This window comes from Adiantum capillus-veneris, chromosome 14 (assembly GCF_014529385.1).
Source record: "Adiantum capillus-veneris isolate H3 chromosome 14, ASM1452938v2, whole genome shotgun sequence".
In the NCBI taxonomy this organism is placed as follows: Eukaryota; Viridiplantae; Streptophyta; class Polypodiopsida; order Polypodiales; family Pteridaceae; genus Adiantum; species Adiantum capillus-veneris.
The window spans coordinates 21,527,767-21,546,474 of NC_140944.1; the positions used below are offsets into that span (position 1 = coordinate 21,527,767).

General features: G+C 42.2%; 1 protein-coding gene across 1 annotated transcript; it reads right to left on the bottom strand.

Annotated features, from left to right (window-relative positions):
* Positions 1-10,813: 10,813 nt before the first annotated feature.
* On the bottom strand, positions 10,814-12,829 carry LOC147442061 (uncharacterized). The gene is made up of 2 exons (XM_086529324.1): positions 12,643-12,829; positions 10,814-12,531 (listed from the first exon to the last, which is right to left on the bottom strand). Exons 1-2 carry the CDS (start codon positions 12,827-12,829, stop codon positions 10,814-10,816), a joined length of 1,905 nt encoding a protein of 634 aa, XP_086385450.1.
* Positions 12,830-18,708: the final 5,879 nt, after the last annotated feature.

Below are 18,708 nucleotides of genomic sequence, written 5' to 3' on the forward strand. Positions count from 1 at the left end.
AGCACGATTGACAGGGTTTCCACGCATAGGTTGGACCTGGGATTTCACAGGCAATTACATTCCGCATGCATGGTATACAAGGTGCATTGCACCATCAGTCAAAGTAAAAGCTTCAATGTGTTCAAGGTAGCAGTGCAATGACGATTCAAGTCGGCCAATTTGGAAGCTTTGATAGAAAACTAGAGAGGCAACCTTCTACGCCTCCACAAGTGGAACTTTCTCTGAGGTACTTTGTTTTTGTTTCAAACATAGTACATCTTACTATAGAACCGGTTTGGGCAAGGCTGGTGGACAGGAGTACGTAACAAGGGTTTGTCTGATGCCGTGAATTTTCCATGCTTGTGAAATTTCAACATCCAAGCGACAAGCAAGGCTTGTGAGCATTACTACACGCGTGATAAATATTTTTGTTTTTGACCACACAGTATGCAACACCCACTCACAGTCAAGCACAGCTTGAGTGAGAACTGATCTTGTTTACAAGTATGACTTCTTCCCATGCCTGTCAAAGGTCAGACATGGTTGTGCTTCAACATCTCATGGAGATCAACACAACCTGTTCTAGCCTTGCTGAAGGAGGCACATATATTCGACAAGTCCGAACATTAACTACAATTCCAAGAAGAGCACGGCTCTGTCTACAACATCTTCAAGAATACAATATGCAAGCCCAAGTAGATACGAGGTACATCATAAAAATGTTTGACATGGTCGATTTTATTTTTCTCTGCCATTATACTTTGGCAAGCATATCTATTAGCTATCAGCACCCGAACTCCATGAATACTTATGCGCAACAAGGCTTCACTTTCTGCATTTGGCATAGCGTTGTTCAAATTTTGGAATATGCCCATAGCATACGAACTTGGGAAGACTTACCAAGATGTCTGCACATTTAAATACGCTCACTCACTCGAGCAGTACATATGGCTATGAGCCAGATTTGAGCAAATTTCCAAAAATCTCGTTTACATTACATAAGATCTCTCTCCTCTGCAAAGCAAAGTGCTTGGACAGACTCTATACGAAGCCTGTTGAACAAAGCAAAATGTTTTGCCAAATTTCATGTGACGCAAGGCTTCTCTTTTGTGCCCATGTACTATCGATTGACTTTAGATCAACAATAATGGAACGTATCTTTAGCACTTTGTGGATATATGCCCCTAAGCAATGCTGCACTATGATATATCCATTCTAGTGTCATCATGCACGACACGTATACCAACGGCTCACATGGTTGAGGCTATCATTGAAGCCAAGGGCTTATTATTCTATTTTTTTCTTTATATGTATGGCATACTATTACACAACAACCATCATTGTATATGCTTCTGCTATAACACTAACTACCCTGTCAAGGACAAGGTACGTGACTAATATCTTACAATATTTTTCTTTTATGTTTATTCATAGGCAAAGTGCCGTATTGAAAGTTACCTTGATACAGACACGATCACATACAAGGTCAGTGGGACAAGATGTGCCTCATGATACCTCTCTCTACGAGGGCGTGGTACAAGTACAAAGTTGTACACCTATAGGATAAGCTCAATCTCTCTCTACGAGGGTGTGTAGCTGTACGCTTATAGGCTACACTAAGATGCAGACATGGTCTGCATGAGATCACATGCAAGGGGCATACATCACATTCAAATGAGGGGTTTTCCTTAGCCTATTATTCTCTCTCTCTCTCTTTCTATGTCAATACGATAATAGGAAGGGCTAAGAGCCATCTATTGCCACCTATTTTGGAATGGATAAGAGCCATCTTTTTGTAATCCATCCAATTGGACAAGCAAGAGTCTTGCCATTAGTGATTTTTTGGGCATTATTTTAGCACTACACACTTTAAGTGTGAAAGTCAAGTTGAATTTTTGAACGTCTTAAACTCACAAGGTCTTATCTCTACCAAGGTGTATAGATGAAGCCACCATTTCAAACCGCATGATTGTTCACAATAACCCACAATTATGGATTTTGGGGTGTGAAAAAGATCGAGTTGTGAATACAACTCCAGCTCCAGTGGAGCTCCTATTAGCACTAAGAGTGCCTATATGAGTACAGTGGGGTAAGACCCACCTCGTGATTACTAAATCACTTAGAAAGGGTGGATGGTCAATTCTTGGAAACTTCACACTTGCATTTTCAAGGAAAGAAGTCCACAGACTGCCAAGGGATAGTGGAAAAATTTTGACTTTCGAAGGAATGTAATGCCACAGGCAAACCCAAGGGGGGGTCACGGACATGGGCCAAGGGCCGACTGCTAGTTGAGCCATTTTCTTGCACAGCTTAACCAAGGGGTTTGACAATGTTGATTTTAACCAAGGGGTCTAGATTGCAAAGGCAACACCCAAGATTACATGTGCAATACTACTTGCCTTTCACTAATTTTCAATTAGTGTTCCTAGGCCTTTGTAGGTGGGACATTTGGACAGGTGCCTTTTCATTACGGATTAGTGATGAACACTAAGTTCAACCTTCAGGTACACATCTAGTTTGGTTTTCCATCTTTTTGCTTTTTCCACGTAGGATGCATGAACTCTCTTATTCTCCATTTTTGCTCTTACAAGAAATGAAAAGGTCATGTAAGAGCCAAGAAATTTGGGCTATTGTGTCCAATATAAGTTTTTGCATTATGCAGTTATAGACCTACTTGTAGGGTTTATTTGGCACATGTTGTCACATGTGATGCAACATGGTCTAGGGACTCAAGGAGTTCAGTTTAGCCAGTGTGGAGCAAGGCTAATGAGGGTCCCTCTCACTCCTGTTATAGATCGAGTGTTTACAATTACCTCCATGCACAAGTACATCTTGTACTTCAAGGATGTTTTTTTAATAAACATCCTTATATGAGACATAATCCACATGTGGATAATATGAGTCTCTGGACTGACACTGGCGCCAACTATTTCAAGTATGTGTCACGAAAAAGTTCCTCAGTGCTCGTCAAATCTGTTTTCTCGACCATTTTTAGCACGATGTATAAGGAGCAATTTCGATGGCAAAAAATTATCGAATGCTTAGAATGACTTGTTAAGGTACAAGTACAACTAAACAACATTACAAATGGTTGTTTATGCATATAGCAAGGCTATGTGTTGTTTATGAAACAATTTCATTGTTTGTAACTCACCTTCTATTATGGTTCAAACATTTCAACATGGCTTGCAAATGATTGCAGCAGAAAGTATTTAGTTTCTTTTCCAAACTATTTACATTCCTTTTCAATGTGTGCTAGGAGCATCACATTTTCCATCAGTCTTGGAAAGGATGGTCATGAATATACAGGTTCGGATCTATTTTTGCTTGCATGCACACTAGGTGTTATGGGCCCTAGTGTTTAGCAAAGATTGGTTTGGAGCGGCATGCATATTCATCACATTAGTTGCTTATGAAGCATTTTGCACTCCATGTGCAATATCTCGATGATTTTACTTTTTGGTCTTCCAATCACCAATAGAGGTCATGGCTTGGTGCTTGTGGATTTTTCAAGTTAACCAAGATGGTTATTTATGACATTGTTGTTTGCTCAGCAATGTTGTATGATATTGTGATCCCCGTTTACCAGTCATCTGGGAAGACTGTCTCTAAACTGTGGGAAAAAAAACCTCAGTACTATCCATTATCCAAAGAGGATAGATAGATTACATATCCAAGGAGGATAGGCCGATTACAAAGTGTAAACTTGTGCTAAAGGATATGCACTATGCGTACATTAGCACCAAGCATACATTAGCACCAAGAAATCCAATTAGTAAGCATTTATTGCTCTACTTGGAGTTTGCTTATCATAAGCATGTTTGCGACTCAGTTTAGTCCCCTCATGTATACTTCAGGTCCTCAACCTTGAACGCTAGCTATGGTGGGGTTGTTTTCTGATATGAGAAGATAACAAGTCACGGACTTAAACTTGTATGATGAGTTATGTCAGCAATTTCCTTTCAAGGAAAGTGAAAAGAGGTACTCTTTCGGGTACATCTTAGTTGGATAACTCATTTAGCATACTCAAGTGAGTTCTAAATGGAGTTTACATGCTATATTATCTATGCAACGGTTATATCAAAATAGTTACAACGGGACAAAAATATGGAAATTCAAGATGTTACTCTTGGTTTTATTGAACCTCCTACTAAATCGTGTAGTTCCGGTCAAGCAAACAGTTGGATCCCTGCAGGATTCCACTGTGGAAAACATTAGAGTATTATGACTCTTGTTTTCGAGGACAAAAAATGCTTCTCCAAGGGGGAAGTAATGTCATGCCAAGGGCAATGCCCGGTGGTCAAGGACCAAGCCCAAGGGGCCACCGGTTGCAAGTGTGGATAGGGAATGAGGCCCAAGGGGGCTATTTAATGGGAGGTTCGGAGGTTCAATCCAAGCAGTCCCACCAAGGGCATTATATTTTGAGCATTGCTCTTCCCTTTAGCTTCATTAATTCAATGGCTTGAAATTTCTTCTTGCTCCTTGTTGAAAATTGATCCTTGAAGCAACCATAGTGTGGTGGATGACTTCTGTGATAGTGCTAGGCCATTGTCAGTTGCCATACTCGGCCATTTCTTCAGGTAATACCGCAAAAAAAAATGTTTCTTTTGTTTAGAAAAGTCATTCCTTTGAAAGATTGTAGCTTTGAGATGTAAATCCCAAAACTTATCTACATATTTGTGGATAGACTCATTGAAAAGTAGCTTCAAATTTTGCCATTCGGTGAGCACTTTGTCCTTGGCATTGCTTCCAAGCTGAAATTGCTTCATTATGGAAACATGTAGAGTTTTCCATGTCTTTGGGGCTTCGCCGTTGCCATGAAGGCTAGCCCACCATTGACGAGCATATTTCTAAAAGTGCATAGCTACATGGAGGACTCCGTGAAGCCCTCGTCTCCAAAGGACACATCAAATTGCTAGATGAATGCCAATACTTTGTCGGTGGCACCAAAGGTGCCATCGTAGGTAAGAAAAGAGATACTCTTTCCTCCCTCTTTGAATTTATTGAGCTTTTGGGACCTTCGCCATGATAGGTATGTTTTGCGATTTCCTCTCCTCTTGTATTCTCTAGGAGAATAACTATTGCTTTCATCGGAAGAGGAGGAAGGTGAAGAACAAGGAGAAGAGGGTGAACTTTTTCTTGCCCTTTTCTTCCTTTGTTTCCTCTCTTCCCTTTTGGAGTGACGAGGAGAAGGACTATGGGTTGACCGTTTCCTCTTGGAAGGAGTTGGCAATAGTTTAGACCATCGTCATCATGGAGCCGCATCTTTAGAGGAACTTAGGGATTCACTTCTTTGTCGTTCTTTGGATTCCTCCCCTCTTGAGGGAGAGAGTCTTCTTTTGGGAGTCTCATCAAGAGGCCTCCTAAACTCTCTCTCCTCTTGGAGAGGAAGAGAAATCCCATAAGCACGAAATTGTTGGGTAACTTTGGCTTGCAAAGTAGGGTTGCCCATAGCTTGATGTAACCTAATAACAAGATAATTGATAAACATGGGGACGTCATCATTAGCAACTTCATATGAAAAATCAAAGTTATCAATGTTCATTCTACTCTCTTAGTTATTGTCAGCATGCTAATTATACTTATGCGTTTACTTAGTGTATTCTTTGGCAATTCAAAACCATAGTTGCTACTCCTCTTAGCCTTTCAAAATAAGCACTTAAGTATCTACACCCACGGATCGAATTGGTTAATTATAGAGAGTAGTGGAGTGGGTCTAACATAACAGAATTTCCGAGGGATAGTTGCTTTTGGACTTCTTATGGCTCAATAATGGTAAAGACGTAGGCAAGTCTAGAAAGGCCCCATTATTAAGACCAAAGCTCCCAAGGTGTGCACCATATTCCACATAGTGGGCTCAACAAAACCGATAATAGATCCCAATCCCACTTACCCTAAAATAATTAACAAAATCAATCATTAATAGGCTACTTAAGGACCTCTCTTCTTAAGCAAGAAAAGAGGAACCAAATGCTCTGATACTGTCAAAGTGTAGAGTGCAAAGTGCAAACGAATGGGTGTGTTTGTGTGTGTGTGAGAGAGAGTATACCCCCCTCTCATACTTTTCCACACATCTCTCTCTCTCTCTCTCTCTCTCTCTCTCTCTCTCTCTCTCGCTTGCATTATTAAATTATTTCACTTGGATACATGCCCTCTTTTTTTTTGAGAGAAAGAACTTAATTATTTATTTTATGTATCTAAATTCTGATTGGTCCCCTTTAAAACCTATTCAATAGATTCAAGCACATCATGAAGGCCACATGTAGAGGATCATTTGAATATGTGTCTTTTATGCTTATTACTCTCCATTAGGAGATTTCGGAGGTCTTTTGGAGGGCCTTTTGGAAGAGAGAGGAAAATAAGCTCCTCCAATGAGAGAAGAGCCTACATTACGTAGAAAAATAGATTGATATTAACAAAAATATAAAAGGTGTCCCTCTCCTCATTTAATAATCTAGTGGTCCTTGAAGACGATCACTCTCTTTCATTTAATGCGAGCACCTTTTTCAGAAGGTAGATGCGGTGCATTTGATACGTCTTACGTCATCACTAGAATTAAAAAAGTTACAAAACTATCAAGTGGTGGAAGATTTTGAAACTTTTGATACTGTCAATGTGTCCGGAACGCCCAAATATCCTAGAAATGAATGTCCAATTGCCTAGCTCCGACATCCAAGGAGGCAAAGAATGTTAAAAACCTCTAAAAGAACATTTTACTAACGGTGTGCGAGGGGGCATTCCAGAATTCGCGCGCCGTTAGTAAAAAGCCCATTTTTTCCTCTTTTAGAGAGCTTTTTGAGAGGAAAATGTCAAAAAATCTCTAAAAAGGCCTCCATCTATCACATAGGTTTTTTCTTCATCATCTTAGCCTTAGAGATCATAATTTCAAGTCTATAAGAGTGAGCACGCACACCCATTGTTACAATTCTACAAAGTGCATTTTGATCACACACACACACACACACACACAGACAAATATAACATACACAAACACACAGAGACACAAATATAACATACACACACAGAGACACACACACACTCACAAACACACAGACACACAAATATAACACACACACACACACACACACACACACACACACAAACACAAAGAGCCTCTCTCTCTCTCTCTCTCTCTACTATAGGCGCGCGTAGAGAGGCACAACCGGTGTGCATGTCTCTATGCGCGCCTTTAGTACTGTGCATCCACCAGTGTATGTGTTTATGTGTGTATGTGTGAGTGTTATAGAGAGAGGAAGTAAGGCGGGGAAAAGAGAGAGAGAGAGAGTCTTTCTGTTACCTTATACTAACGACGCGAGGAGGTGTTTTTTGAGGTCAAAACATGCTCCACGCGCGCCGTTAGTAATGGGAGTCTCTCACTCTCTCTCTCTCTTTAAATATGCTAAGCTATAGAAAGGAAGGAGAGAGAGAGAGAGAGAGAGAGAGAGAGAGAGAGAGAGCATGGTGCAAAAGTGCAATAGAGAAACATGGGTAGGCTTTCTTGAAAGATAATTGTCCAAAAATCACTAAAAGAAGCTTTGTACTAACGGCACGCAGAGGGGCATTCTAGCATTTTAGAATGTCTCCTCGCGCGCCTTAAGTAAAAAGCCCATTTTTTGGGGTTTTTTGACATTTTTTGCCTCTCCAGATGTCGAAATGAGACAAGTAGACATTCATTTTAAGGGTATTTTGGCGTTCCGGACGCATTGGTGGTGTCCAAAACCTCAAAATCTATCACTATTTGACAGTTTGTGACTTTTCAACTTTCAGTGATGACGTAAGCTGCTTTGAATGCGCCGCACCTGCCTCTTGAAAAAGACGCTCACATTAAATTAAAAAATGACCGTTTTCAAGGACGATTGGGAATATAAATCTACTTTTTAATGTGTCTGGTTGTCCTTTTGGACGTACTCACAAGGTGCAAGTGCATTTTAAAAAAAGTTTCTAGAGAGAGAAATACAATTTCTTACAAGGCCCTCCAAATGACCTCCGAAATTTTCTAATGTATTGCAACTAGATATCCTAGTATGGTCCTAGGTCCATAGGGCTATCGTAGTGCATATGGTGGTGCCCTTGAATGGCACAAATGATTATTGAGAGCCATAAGAGTGCATATTTTTGTGCACTTGAATCGACCAAATGCTCTTTAAGAGCTTCTACATTGACCCATAGGCCATCCTCTATCCTTAAGGCCATGGGTTCCTCTCTAGTATGATGTGAGACCCTATGCCCCTAAGGCCATAGAGTACCAATGTATAAGCTCAAGGGACCAAAGTCTCTCTGAGAGATTCCACATTGACACACAGTCCACCCTAGGGCCCTAGGGCCATAGAGTGCCATTTAGTATGATGTGTGAACCTATGGACTTAGGGCCATAAGGTGCCAATGTATAAAGTCAAGGGCCATAATTTGTTTCTCTCTATTCCAGTGAGAGATTCTCATTAGGAGAAACTAGGTCTCAATTTTGGGCCCTATAAGAAAGGCCAACTCAGCATAGAGAGAGGTAATTTTAGAAAATACAAAAGTATTTTTTTGGAATTCTATTTCTCATAGTACATATATAAAAGTTTTCTCGATCACTTAAATGCATGCTCGTACAAATTGCTTTTTGAGAGCCCAACTTAAATGTACATAAAAATCATTGTCTGTGAATCTTAATGAGTGATATGATGTGTGATGAGAGAAAATACATAAGAGATGTTTTCAAAATACAAAAAAAAACTAGGGATGTATTCGCAACGTCCAAAAAACTTAGGATAGCACTTTAAAACGCTTAAATTTAACGTCTGTAGCTCAAGATATATCATTTTTAAGATTAGGGTCTCATGAGGTAAGAACCAAGCGAATAGAGGCCCTTGAGGGGTCTGTGAGGCCTCTATTCGCTTGGTTCTAGCCCCTTCATAGTCTTAAATAGTACCTATCAATTGCTATTCAATAGTACCTCAATACATAAGCTCAAGGGCCATAGGTTGCTCTCTATTGCAGCTAGATATCCTATGGTACTAGGGCTACTATAGTGTATAGGTTGGTGCCCTTGATTGGTCCAAGTGATTATTGAGAGCTACCATAATACATATTTTGGTGCACTTAAATGGACCACATGCTCTTTGAGAGCTTCTACATTGACCCCTAGGCCATCCTCTACCCTTAAGGCCAAGGGTTCCTCTCTAGTATGATGTGAGACCCTATGGTCCTAAGGCCATAGGGTACCAATGTATAAGCTCAAGGACCCAAAGGTTCTTTGAGAGCTTCTACATTGACATATAGTCCACCTATGGCCCTAGGCCCAAAGAGTGCCCTTTATAAGTATGATGTGTGATCCTATGGCCTTAGGACCATAAGGTGCCAATGTATAAAGTCAAGGGCCATAGGTTGTTTTCCTTTATTCCAGTGAGAGATTCTCATTAGGAGAAACTTGGACTCCATTTTGGGCCATGTAAGAAATGCCAACTCAGCATAGAGAGAGGTAATTCTAGAAAATACAAAAATAGTTTTCTAGAGTTCTATTTCTCATAGTACATAAATAAAATTTTGCTCGATCACTTCAATGCATGCAGCTCGTACAAAATGTTTTTTGATAGCCCAACTTAAGTGTACATAAAAATCCACGTCTGTGAATCTTAATGAATAATGTGATGTGTGATGAGAGAAAACACATAAGAGATGTTTTCAAAATAAAAAAAGAACACCACGAAACGTCCAAAAACCTTAGGATAGCACCTTAAAATGTTGAAATCTGACATCTTTAGCTCAAGATATAGCATTTTTAAATTTAGGGTCCCATGAGGTCAAAAGCAAGCGAATAGAGGCCCTTGAGGGGTCTCTCGGGTCTCTATTCGCATGATTTTGACCTCTTCGTAGTCTTGTATAGTACCTATCAATCGCTATTAAATAGCACCTCAATGCATAAGCTCAAGGGCCATAGGTTGCTCTCTATTGCAACTAGATATCCTATGGTCCTAGGGCCATAGGGCTACCGTAGTGCATATGTTGGTGCCCTTGAATGGCCCAAATGATTATTGAGAGCCACCATAGTGCATATTTGGTGAACTTGAATGGAGCAAATTCTCTTCGAGAGGTTCTACATTGATCCATAGGCCATCCTCTACCCTCAAGGCCATGGGTATAGAAGGGCCTTAACGTTTAAAGAAAATGATTGGGTCTTACTTAAGTTTCCCAAGGCTCGGTTGAGACAAACGATGGGCAAAAATCCTACGGGCCATCAAAAGTATTATGCTAAATTAGCAAAAAGATACTATGATCACTTTCAAATCTTGAAGCCAATCAATGAGGTGGCTTATCAAGCTCAAGGTACTCAACCATTGGCTCATACACAATGCTTTTCATACGAGCCTACTTAGGGGCCAGTGCATTTGGGCATGGATCTCCATCGTGCCGTGTTGACTCTCTCTCTCTCTCTCACACACACACACACACTCTCTCTCACACACAGTTTTGCTTGAGTAGTTATTTGCAGTTTCTCACATGTGTTGCAATTATCCAAGTCTATTATAACATGCACCTTGCACCCGCATGCACCATCACAGAAACAGGTATCGTGGCAACGACCCAAAAGAAAGCATGAGCGCAGAGATCAGAGAGATAGTAGGTCAAACAATATTGTATCAGTTGCATTTTGACCATAGTCAGTACTGCTGCTCGCTTCGAGCTGCATTAAGTCGGAGCTTTGACCTTTCTAATCGAAAGGCTGCCTGATTGCACTTCATAGGCTGTAATATTGTTAACCAAACATCCAATCTTGATGGGTCACATTGTTTGTTCAGTTTTAAATTTGTACCGACAGTAACATCCGGATCTGCAATATGATCAATATCCCTCAGTGCTCATCAGTACATCCTCTTCCTGATCTGCCTGATGTCCCTAGAATATGGTCTTCTAAAGACAATCTTGTTGATGACAAGGTTCCTTTGCTAATTAGCTGTGTCCCTGCATTGTCATCTTGAGATGATGTCGGGTCTGTGTATCCGGCAGCATTGGTTGATGTTCCTATATGATCTGTGGCTGCCGGCGCCAGGTTGCCGACCTCTGGCCTGCCTCGTCGGTCTTGGGCCTCCTCCCTTTCCTCTATCTGTGCAAGTCTTTGTAATATCTTCTCTGTCAAGCCCTCCGGCGATTTAGAATCATCATATCCTTCAAGCTTCAATAAGGCCTTTAATACAGGATGTGGCTTGTAAATGTCAATGTTGTGTTGCTGGCATGACTCAATCCAAAACTGTATCTCATCCTTCCTGCTAGACACCTTGCAGAGGTCAAAAGGGATCTTCCCGAGCTTCATCGCACCCAACTTGCATTCAATAGAGCAGCAAATTACATCTGATTGAAGCGCCAAATTTCTCTTGCAAGTTAGGCAGCAGTACCTGTCACTTCGTGCAGACGCCAAGGCCAACTTCTTAGTGGCTGAAACTGGTCGTAGATGGCGCTTATTTCCTCTGAATGGTTCTTCTGTTGCTTCTCCCTTTCTCTGACTTATAACCATGCAGGGAGATGGTACATTTTCTGTTGCTTCTCTCTTTCTCTGACTTATAACCATGCAGGGAGATGGTACATTTTCTGTTGCTTTTCCCGTTGCCTTTTGGTCGATGCTACTCCCTTCAGAAGTGCGTCCAGATGGTCGAAGAATGCTTGTAGGAGCCTTTGTCACCCATTTCGGAGACCGCAGAAAGATAACATTCATGTGATTGCATTTGAACAGTTGGATACCATCCGTGTTAAAATACTTACCTAGAGTACTGCTTTGCTCTATTACATTCATGCGCATGTTTCGACGAACTTGAAGCAATATGTCCAATTCTGCATCAATTGCTGTCGCTTTACGACACATTCCTGCACAGAGGAGCTTGGTAGCATTTGCCACTGGATCATAATGAAAGTACTTGATGAGATCGTTTTTATGGTCTGGACATTCAGTGAAGTAGTGAGTTTCATATACGAATTTTGGCAACCAGCTAGGTACATTCTCCACACCTGCGAAAGAGGTGTAATCGAACGGTAACTCAGGGTCCTTTTCAAATTCCCTACCCTTTGTATCTGCACTCTCGTAGCGGTCGTCTGCATAGTCATAAGAATCATCTATGTCTGCACCTTCATCAGAGTTAATATTGTCCTGCTCATCATCACCATCAGACCTCTCTGTCGGTCCATGACGGTATTCATCAGCATCAGCATCTGAGGGAGGAACATTATGAAGATCATTCAAATCACTCTTATTGATGTTAGAATCATAAAAGTCTGCACCTTCGTAATTATCATCATGTCTCTCTGTCACTTCTTGAGGATATTCATCAGCAGCCACATCTGAGGGAGGGACATTATGGAGATCGTCGGGTCTCCCTGTCACTTTATGAGGGTATTTATCAGCAGCAACATCTGAGGGAGGAACGCTATGAAGATCGTTCATATCGAGTGCGGCGCTGTCCTTGATGGCATATCGCTCATCACTATCGTCCCGAGAGCTGTCGGTATCTGTACTGATGTTGACATATGAAATGGTGTCAATAGCTGGATCTCGACAGGGAACAACGTGTACATCATCATCTGCAACTTGTACACCATGATCAACGTTGGGTACAGAAACACGATCATCTAGGGTTTGAATCCTATCATTGTTCTCTATGCTATCGACCAGCATATTATCATCATCATCACCTTTATCAGATTCATCCCTAGCTGCAGATTCGTGTGCTACAATATCCTGGTGTAGATCCATTGGAAGCAGACGCCTGCTGATCGGGCCACGACGTTCACAGTCGTCAGGCACTTCAAGCACCGCATTCTCCTCATCATCAGAATGAAAAATATGAAGGTTGGAAACGGGTCCTCCTCTGTAAGACATGGTGTGTGTGTGTGTTTGTGAGAGAGAGAGAGAGAGAGAGAGAGAGAGAGAGTGCGAGCGAGCTCTGGTTGCTCTGGCGGCTTTTAAACTTCTGTGAAATATGAAAAACGCAACGGCTTGGCGCTGGTAGTGGGTGAGTAAGTGATACAGGCCTAGCCCTCATCACTATATCACGCATATCCAATGCTGTGCACATTTTCAAGGCTTTTTTATTTAAATATTTTTATTTAAGGTGCTGCTTAATTAAAGCGCTTAACTTTTAAGCTTTTTTTTTCCCAAGAAAAAGATCCTTATTAGTTAATGAAACTGCCCATAGTGCTACAACCACCTCTACTAGAGAGGACTACCTTGAGGAATAAGTGGCACGGGCATGGGACGGTGGGATCTACGATCGGAGGATTATGGGTAGTAGATCGGGAATGCGGGTACCCTACATTACTTTTGTAAAAAGTAAACTAAGGTACCCGAGTTTTGAAAGTAAACTAGGGTACCCATGTGGGTTTTGAACCCGTAACCTCACCCATGAGAGGCGCACACCCTAACCACTACGCCATGCGCGCGTTGTGAAACGTGGGGACCCTAATTTACTTATAACATGTATGCACAAGGGTGGCAGCCAAAAGTAATTTAGGGTACCCTAGTTTACGTTTTTATTATAAAAAGTAAACTAGGGTACCCTAGATTACTTTCGACGCCGCCACTAGGATCTACGGCCCACAATGTCCCGGTCGTAGATCCCACCCTCCCATGCCCGTGCCACTAAGTCCTGAGGGAGAGCTACAACAATCATAAGGGCAGACTCTCCAAATGAAAAAACAACATATGTACAATTAGGCTGAGGGCATGGTCACGCGAGGCTTAGTTATCAGTTATTGATAACTATGCCAACTATGCACAGACAAAGCATTTAATGAATAACTAAGCCTCATGCATGGTCACGCGGGACTTAGTTATTCATTCATCCTCCCAACTATGCTTTCAACTTCACAACTATGCCAAATTCGGCATAGTTACAAAGAGTAGGCTTAGTAAGTCATTTAATGCTCCTTTTTGCGTGTGACCAAGAATGAGGCTTAGTTATTTGTTCAAATAACTGATAACTAAGCCTTGCGTGACCATTGCCTAAATCAGGAGATGGTTGGGAGGAGCGAAAAGCCACACAGGTGGACGGTAGTGACATCTGTGCGCACCCTGGACCATGGTGAAGAAAGCCCCAGGGCGCCAGCATCGAAGGAACGCCTCTGTGCGCTCTCGCATGCAGTCAGAGCTGCCCTAAAGTCTCTTGAAATGTCCCCTAAGAGTATGGATCAGCTCCAGCCAAAAATCTCAAACAATCTCCGCTGGTGAGACAAGGCGAGCCTCAAAGATACGGAAGCAATGGACCCACCAAATGAACCAGAGTGTCAGGCCACAGACGAGCTCTCAACACACCTCTCTCTCACTGCACCACTCCTGTGGAGTAAGCTCTGTAGAGCAACCTGCTCCAAATTAGCATTTAATTGATATCGTTTTTGCCTTTTAGTAATGTCTTGCAGTGGAGGTGATTGAATGGCATGTTTATTAGCTATCAAGCAAATTAGAGAGAGAATGTGTAATGGTGACTACTGCAAGCAGGGAAAGCTGGCTATGGAGGGAAATTAAAGTGGAGAGTACTCAGAGATAGTAGAAAAGGATTATGTTGTGGAGGGAAGAAAGAGAGGGAGTGTAGCTCAATCTCTTTTGAATTCAAAATGTTGATCATGAGAGCTTTAGAGAGAGAAATGCTACACTAATGGAGTTTTCCATTGCTCTCACATGGAGCTGGAGTGGGAGAAGCGTGAGAGAGAGAGGGGAGGGAGTGGAAGAGAGAGAGAGAGAGAGAGAGAGAGAGAGAGAGAGAGGAGGGAGTGGAAGAGAGAGAGAGAGAGAGAGAGAGAGAGAGAGAGAGAGAGAGATTAAAGGAAGAGAGTGGGAGAGAGTAGATCTGCAACCTTGTAGGATCTGCACTTTGTGTCAGATGTAAGCAGCATAGAATGTTCTCTTGATGATTGGGAGGTGGAAGAGAAAGAGTTGGCTCACATTTTAGAGAGAGAATACAGTGAGAGAATATGCAAAATCTTCTTCTTTGGCAAGGGGAGCTGAAAAGTGCTTCTTTTAATGAGAACTAAGTGAGAGAGAGTGCTTTATATGTTAGGGAGAGAGGAGAGCGATGGAAAAAAGACATTTTAAAATTCAGTTACCCACCTCTCTTTTGGGTTAAAATAGCCTATTTTCAAATACAAAATATACAAATGGTATTTTTAAAAATCTCAACATAGGCCTTTTTGCCCTCTCTTTTAGGCTTGGTCAAGCTTGGCTTAAGCTTTAAGCATTTTCTTAAACTGCCAAAAAAAGAGGCCCTCCTATACCCCATTCCCTTCCTAATGGCTGAGTTGAGGATGGTGATGGGCCGCCACTGCCGAATCTCATCCAAGGAGCCACCCTCCTTGGGAGTGAGGTAGATCAAGCCCTCACTCATGCTTCTAGGCATCTCTCATCCAAGGAGCCACCCTCCTTGGGAATGAGGCAGATCAAGCCCTCACTCACGCTTTCAGGCATCTCTCATGTATGTAAGATGTACTATGAAGAGCTGTAGAGCAAGCAAGTCCCAATACTCTAAGAAAAAACTGAGAGTCAAACCATCCTCACCGGGACAACTACCACGAGGAAGTGCTCTGAGGGCTTCGTGGAGCTCCTCTAACTGAAGAGGCAACTCAAGCCTATGGTGCATCTCCTTAGTCGAACTAAGCTGAGCAAGTCAAGAGGCCACTCTGTCAGCAGAGGAGTCCTCTGTGTCCAAGCCCTCTTTCCAAAGAGCCACTACTTGCTTTCTGAGCTCAGAGTCCAGTAAGATCCTCTCAAGGATGCGTAGCATCGTGCTCCCCGTCCTCTGTCTATCTATCACTATGACGATCACTGGTGCATATTTGTAAAAAGATGTCCCAACCATAATGCAAACTTTCCCACCCAAGTCACATATGTGGTCACTAGCGTAAAAGTGATCTATCAGAGATAAATTCACTCCTCCCACTCTACAATTCGAATGAGAGAAGGCCACACTGTCTAGGGGCCTCACAAAGATAGAGTGCTGCCAAACATGTGAAACCCTCAAAGTCATACATAGCCTCTCCCAAGCTTCCAAATCAGCGCCATTGTCATAATAATCAATATCTAATTCTCCTAAATGATTTTCTCATATTAAACTGATCATTTAATGTGGGGAAGTGCCAGGGGAGAAAAAGCTAGAATATTGGTTAAGCTAGCAGACCGGCCACTGTAGGGATCCAAAGGAGGGAAAATAGGGATCCAAAAGGGGGCCATCTGCAAAAGAGCCATGTGCAACAATGGGCTAAACAGACCCTAAGGTTCAGCCCATTAAGACTTCCAAAATGCTACGGTTCCAAAATTCAAAGGTTGTGTCCAACCCTAAGGGAAATTGGATGCTTTGTGTGTGACCCAAAAAGTCTTTACAAATCCCTACATAGGAGGGGGCGAGCCTTGGGAGTAGGGGATGAGAGAGAAAGTGTCACACACACACACACACACACACACACACACACACACACACACACAGAGGATCCCTTTACACAAAGGGAATGAGGGACACATGTCAGCTCCCTAGCCCTGATGCCCACAAGGTGTACCCAAATCCTATTGGATGGCCTTGGAGGTGGACCAATGAGAATTAGGCTAGAGTAAATCTAGTTTAATTAATTTAAAAACACTTAATAAAAGAACCAATGAGAATTAAGTCCTTTAGAAGACTATTGGGCAGTCTCCCAAGGGGTCCAATGAGCATTCAATAGCCCAATGGCTTGCCTGATTCCTATTGGCCAGGAGGCAAAGGGGTCCAATGAGAGTTTAGTTGAATTATTAAATTACCTAAAGCTCTCACAAAAGGGGAAAGGGGGACACATGTCAGAAGGCTATCACTTATGCTGCTTAATTGTCATTGGCTAGCTCTAGGGAGGTCCAATGGGAGGATAGCAAGAGCAAATAGCAAGGGGGCTCTCCCAAGAGAGAGAGGGGGATGATTTTTGCAAGGAATTATCACACACACACTCACAAAATCTGATGTGTAAAGTAAAGAAGACTCTCTCTCCTTCTCAAGCTTTAATGGAAAGCTTACCACCTACTCCAAGCTTGTGAGAAGGGAGGCCTACACCAGCAGCTCTTGGCTTTGTGATGCAAATCCAACCAAGAGCCAAGCTTCAATGCATGCCAATATCATCTACCATGCTAATTACTAAGCTAAGCTATGATAATATGAGTGATTATGTGAGGAGATGTATATCTTTCTCGTAAGATACTCCTTCTTCCTCTCAATCTACTCTCATACCCTGCTAGCTTCACCATCTTCGAAGGTGTGTGAGGTCTTGGGTCTGAGACCGGGGATAATTTAAGTTGTGTTCGCTAAATGTTTTGCTTAGTGCATGAAGCTTTCATCTTCATTGCACTAGCTAGTCTTGAAGGAACACAAAGAATTGTATTGTACAATGTCTCTCTTGATGGGAGAAACCATGATACAAAGCCTTTTGGAGGGGGGACCGCCTCCATGCAAATCCGGTCCTCAACTGTTGTCAATAGCTTAATTTCTCTCTCTTTTGAAAGTATTGTTCATGCTATCTAACTAGGTGTTATGCTTTTGGTTGCTCTCTCCACCCAAGCACTCTTGTAATTCTCATTAGGAATCTATTCTAATGAAATGCCCACTATGTTCATGTTAATTTCCGCTACACACAAGTTTTTAGGCCATTAAATGTTACATTGGTATCAGAGCACATGGTTTCTCTTTTCTTGCTCAAGAATGGAGGTCCTCAAGCTAGCTATAAATGGTTGGTATTATTAATTGCCTGTGAGTAAGTAGAATAGGGATTTTTCAGCCTTGCAGTGCGCTTGCCTTCGTGCAGTTAACGGGGCATCACCGTCGAGAGCTATGGTCTTAATAGTGGAGTCCTACGGGGCTTGCCTACGGCTTACCGCTATTGAGCTATTAGAAGCTTGACAAGAGCTGGTGCTGTTTTGGTGTTGAAAGACCCTCTCTTCTATTCCTTGCAATTAATGGTATTCAAGCCACGGGTACAGTAGCTTGAGTGCTTTTTCTAAAGGGGTAAAGAGGAGTAGCAACTAGGGCTGGAAGTGCCAAACTACACCTAAAATTTGTTAGAATTGGCTGACAATAGTAAAGAGAGTGAAATTAATGTTGATAACTTTGATTTTGCTAATGAGCAAGCTACTAATGATGCTCCGATGCTTGTTAACTGTCTTGTTTCTAGGATTCAACAAGCCATGGGAAATCCATCTCTCCAAAGTGAAGTGCAACGGCAGCTCCGTGCTCACACGGGATTCTCCAAGCTCATCACCATGACGAGAGAACACCTAGGAAGCCTCCTTGTGACACTCCCAAAAGAGGTCTCTCTCCGATTCGGAAAGAAGAATTGAGAATCCATACGAAGGGCTCAAGAATTTACTTCTTGATGATGCATCTCCTTCCCAAAGGAGAACTCAAGAGCCTCCACCGAAGGAACGAGAAAGAAGTGAGTCTGCCGCCACCTCGACGGAGATGGCTCCACGAAGACGGTGGGCTAAACGCTCTCCATTACCACCAAAGCGGAGAAGACCATCGCACTCTTCCCACACCATAATTCAAAAAGGGATGATAAAAAGCAAGAGAAGAAAAAGGTGAGAAAGAGGACACCCTCTTCTCTATCTTCTTCATCCTCTTTCTCTTATGAAAGTGATGGTGAAGACGACGAAGATCAAGACAAGAAAAAGGCGAGAAAGAGGTCACCCTCTTCTTAACCTTTGAACCATAAAAAAGAAGAGGCCATAGGAAATCCTATGCCGCATGGAAGAGGTCA

Coding starts and splice junctions, on each gene's coding strand:
- LOC147442061 (XM_086529324.1), bottom strand. CDS start 12,829: ATGTCTTACAGAGGAGGACCCGTTTCCAACCTTCATATTTTTCATTCT. Junction 12,532..12,642: donor TAGGGATGAATCTGATAAAG/GTGATGATGATG, acceptor TACAAGTTGCAG/ATGATGATGTACACGTTGTT.